This window comes from Eufriesea mexicana, unplaced genomic scaffold (genome assembly GCF_001483705.2).
Source record: "Eufriesea mexicana isolate 0111107269 unplaced genomic scaffold, ASM148370v2 scaffold17534, whole genome shotgun sequence".
Taxonomy (NCBI): Eukaryota; Metazoa; Arthropoda; class Insecta; order Hymenoptera; family Apidae; genus Eufriesea; species Eufriesea mexicana.
In genome coordinates this window covers 127,527-130,988 of record NW_016924912.1, presented here as the reverse complement: position 1 = coordinate 130,988, position 3,462 = coordinate 127,527, and the positions used below count along the sequence as shown (strand labels likewise).

At 39.1% G+C, this 3,462-nt stretch overlaps 1 protein-coding gene across 1 annotated transcript in view; it reads left to right on the top strand.

Annotated features, from left to right (window-relative positions):
• zyd (sodium/potassium/calcium exchanger zydeco) overlaps window positions 1-1,386 on the top strand; it is a 7,903-nt gene extending 6,517 nt beyond the window's left edge. Inside the window, exons 6-8 of the mRNA XM_017909351.1 lie at window positions 130-345; window positions 487-588; window positions 733-1,386. Coding sequence (XP_017764840.1) covers window positions 130-345; window positions 487-588; window positions 733-1,076 — 662 coding nt within the window. The 3' untranslated portion in view covers window positions 1,077-1,386. The remainder of the gene's footprint in view (window positions 1-129; window positions 346-486; window positions 589-732) is intronic.
• The last annotated feature ends 2,076 nt before the right edge of the window (window positions 1,387-3,462 follow it).

Below are 3,462 nucleotides of genomic sequence, written 5' to 3'. Positions count from 1 at the left end.
GAGAGAGAGAGAGAGAGAGAGAGAGAGAGAGAGAGAGAGAGAGACGGAAGTGATGAAGTGGTGTGTATGTAGGGGATGAGGAAGATGGGAAGAATATAATAGAGCGTTATATTTTTTCACGCTGTCCAGATTATGAATACGAATTATTGGTTTGGCCGGCACGAGCTGGATGGATAAGAAAAACAGCATGGATTATGACATGGCCGATTCATTTGGTTTTCATGTGCACGATACCTGACTGTGAGAAGCCGCGATTCAAGAATTGGTTTCCCATAACGTTTCTCATGTGTATAATTTGGATTGGATCTTTGAGTTATGTGGTCGCTTGGATGATTACTATAATCGGTAAAGAAAGCTGTTACGAGTAAAGGAATGAATTAAAAGAAAAAAAAAAAAAAAAAGAAAAAAATAAGGAAAAAAGAATAGACGATTGGAAATGGTGTAAATAGGGTAAAATAACGATGAAAATGATCGTTTGCGTTTCAGGGGATACTTTGAAGATACCAGACTCCGTAATGGGTATTACTTTCCTAGCTGCTGGTACCAGCGTGCCGGAGGCCGTGTCAAGCGTAATAGTGGCGAAGCAAGGTAAGGTAATATGCGAATATAATATTTAAAATTAGAATATTAACGAATGATATACTGGTTAACAATATTTAAGATGGAAATTACGTGACTTTTTGCGTACATCCAGTTTACCCATCCAGTTTACCAATTTATTTTGCATACCAGGACACGGTTCGATGGGTATCAGCAACTCGATAGGATCGAACACTTTCGACATATTGTTATGTTTGGGTCTACCGTGGCTAATCAAATCTTCGTTTTCACCGACACAACCTGGAAAACATTATATCAGTATAAACTCTGGTGGGCTCGAGTACAGTGCCATATCGTTGTTGTCGACACTGATGTTACTCTACATTGCTTTCGCTTCGAATAAGTTTCAGCTCGATAAAAAAGTCGGCCGTGCCTGCTTATGTATGTATGTCGTGTTCCTGATATTAGCCTCGTTAATAGAACTCAATGTATTCTTCAGGGTAAACTTGCCCACATGCCAGAGGACGGTCAAGTGAACCGAAAGCGAAAGTAGAGTTTCTTAATGATATTTGATACGGTGTTTAGCTGATCCTCGTACGTTCTCTCGAACTTGCGAAAAACATTGTGAACCGAAGAATGCTGTTTTATATTATACGAAAACTATTTCTTCTCCCGTCTCGCTTCTCGATGAGACTGTCCATTACCCCGAGGCTCCGTTATATCCCCATTGCCATTCTTTCTTTCGTAATTCGTCGCGCACAATGCCTATTCTCCTCCATCTATGAAACTAACAGCTTCGTTTCCTTCTCGTTCTTTCTTCTTTTCTTTTTCCTCCTTTTCCCCCTTTTCCTCCTTTTCCTCCTTTTCCTCCTTTTCCATCTTTCCTTTTTTTTCTTTACAATCATCGATACGATCATCGATACGTCAATTTAGGTTGTCACACTTTCTTCGTTATGATTACACACAAAATATTATTTCTCAGCGTTCTCACCTCACCTCATCTACCTATATCTCTTCGACTCTTTCTCTCGCGCTATCGTCTGGTTATTTCGGTTATTTCGCTTATCGCGGACAACCTGTAATTTTTAACGTAATTGAGGAATATGCAAAGTAAATGGAAGAAAGGGAAAAAGGGAAAAAGGGAAAAAGGGAAAAATGGAAAAATGGAAAAATGGAAAAGAGGAAAAAGGAAAAAAGGAAATTTCGTCCTCTGGTAAAAAGATTATGTAAACGTTCGTTCGTTGCCCGCGCGAGTGCACGTTTCGAATGCTGAAACGTACTCGTGTGTTACTCGCGTGTTCGTAAGAGTGAAAGGTATTGGCGTGTTGTAAATGGTTTTAAAAAGAAACTTGGAAAGATTATTAAAGAGATAAATAATGAAATTACCATACTACGCTGGATCTGGGTAATAAAAAGAATTCAACTTGGTAAAGATGAATAAAGAAAAGATGATAAGGAAACGAACATGTACACGGTCGTACGATAGCGTAGAAAAGACTGCCTCTTTTACAAACATTTCATTTCGTGAATACATCACATACATAAAATAAATATGGGTACGTACGTTATTAAGTACGTGCGATCGAAGCAAGTTTCGATAATTGGTTATCGTTGCGGAACACCATGATAATTGATTATCGGAACGAGAAAGTTACTACACGAAAGTTTCGACAATTACGCGCCGAGATTGACATCAAGTTTATTTGATAAAATACATTGATGTGTACTGTGAAATTCGCCGCAGGGTGTATATTTAGGTAATCTAAGAACTTAACGACAAGTTTAATAAAGTACTGTAATAAGTTATTAAAAAGAAATTGCCTCTGATTTTTGAAGAACTTGCCTCTGAATTTTATCACTGCGTTATACGCTGCAAAAATATTGAATGCCTAGCCGCCTGCGTACATACTACTCTTTACCAATGCTCCTTCTCTACCGATGATTCAACGATCCCATCGTACCGATAATAATCGATAATAACGAAAAGTTACGCATCGTTACATATTGTTTCCGCGGTTGCAACGTATTTGTGTGTTGGCGATTGTAATCAATGTTTTCGAGACCTTTGGCACGATTTCAACTAAGGAGTCGATCTGCGAATTCGAGAAGAGCTCACGACCGTCACGAGGCGCAGATTCGTTTCAGCAAGGGACAGAAACACGTCGGCACACGTTACTGGATTTTGACAGGTAAGTAAAACTTGGTCGAAGATCACCTCATGCTTCCGGAGATGTCAAATTATCGTTCACGCTGCTCCAAATAACATTCGAATAAGATTCATGCGATACATATGCAGATTTATAGTATTTCGGCAGGAGTCGATTAGTGTTAATCAAATCGAACGAATGCATACACGATCGAACGAAACAGTGAAATAGGTGGTGCATAAGTATAAAGTTTGCTAAATTTTTCTCTTCGCAAACAACGATATGCAGCGTGTTTATGTGTTCGCACGTGCTCCCCTGCGGGCATAGTGCGACGCGTGTAGCGAACACGCGTAACAAAGGGTGAAATGCATGTAAAGAGTGGATCCCTGCTGTGTCGGATGGCAGTAGGTCGAGCGCGTATTAGGTCGGTAGGTCGAACAACGTGGGCGACCATAAACGGTTCAGGAAGGGGTCAGCTGCACGTCACCACGCTGAATCCGCAATGCGGCGTTGTCGTAGACATGGTTACTGTTACATTTTCTACCGATGGATCTTTGTATCCTTTATAATTAACCAAACAATTAACTTTTGCGAACACGCAAACACGAATACTAACAGGCGCACCTATATTTCCATTTCATATATATTTACACGTTTTCTAGGCCAGTACATACATATATTACACTGTATTTGATGCATATATATATATTAAACACATATATGTACAAAATGTATATATATATATATATATATATATATATATATAAATGTGTGT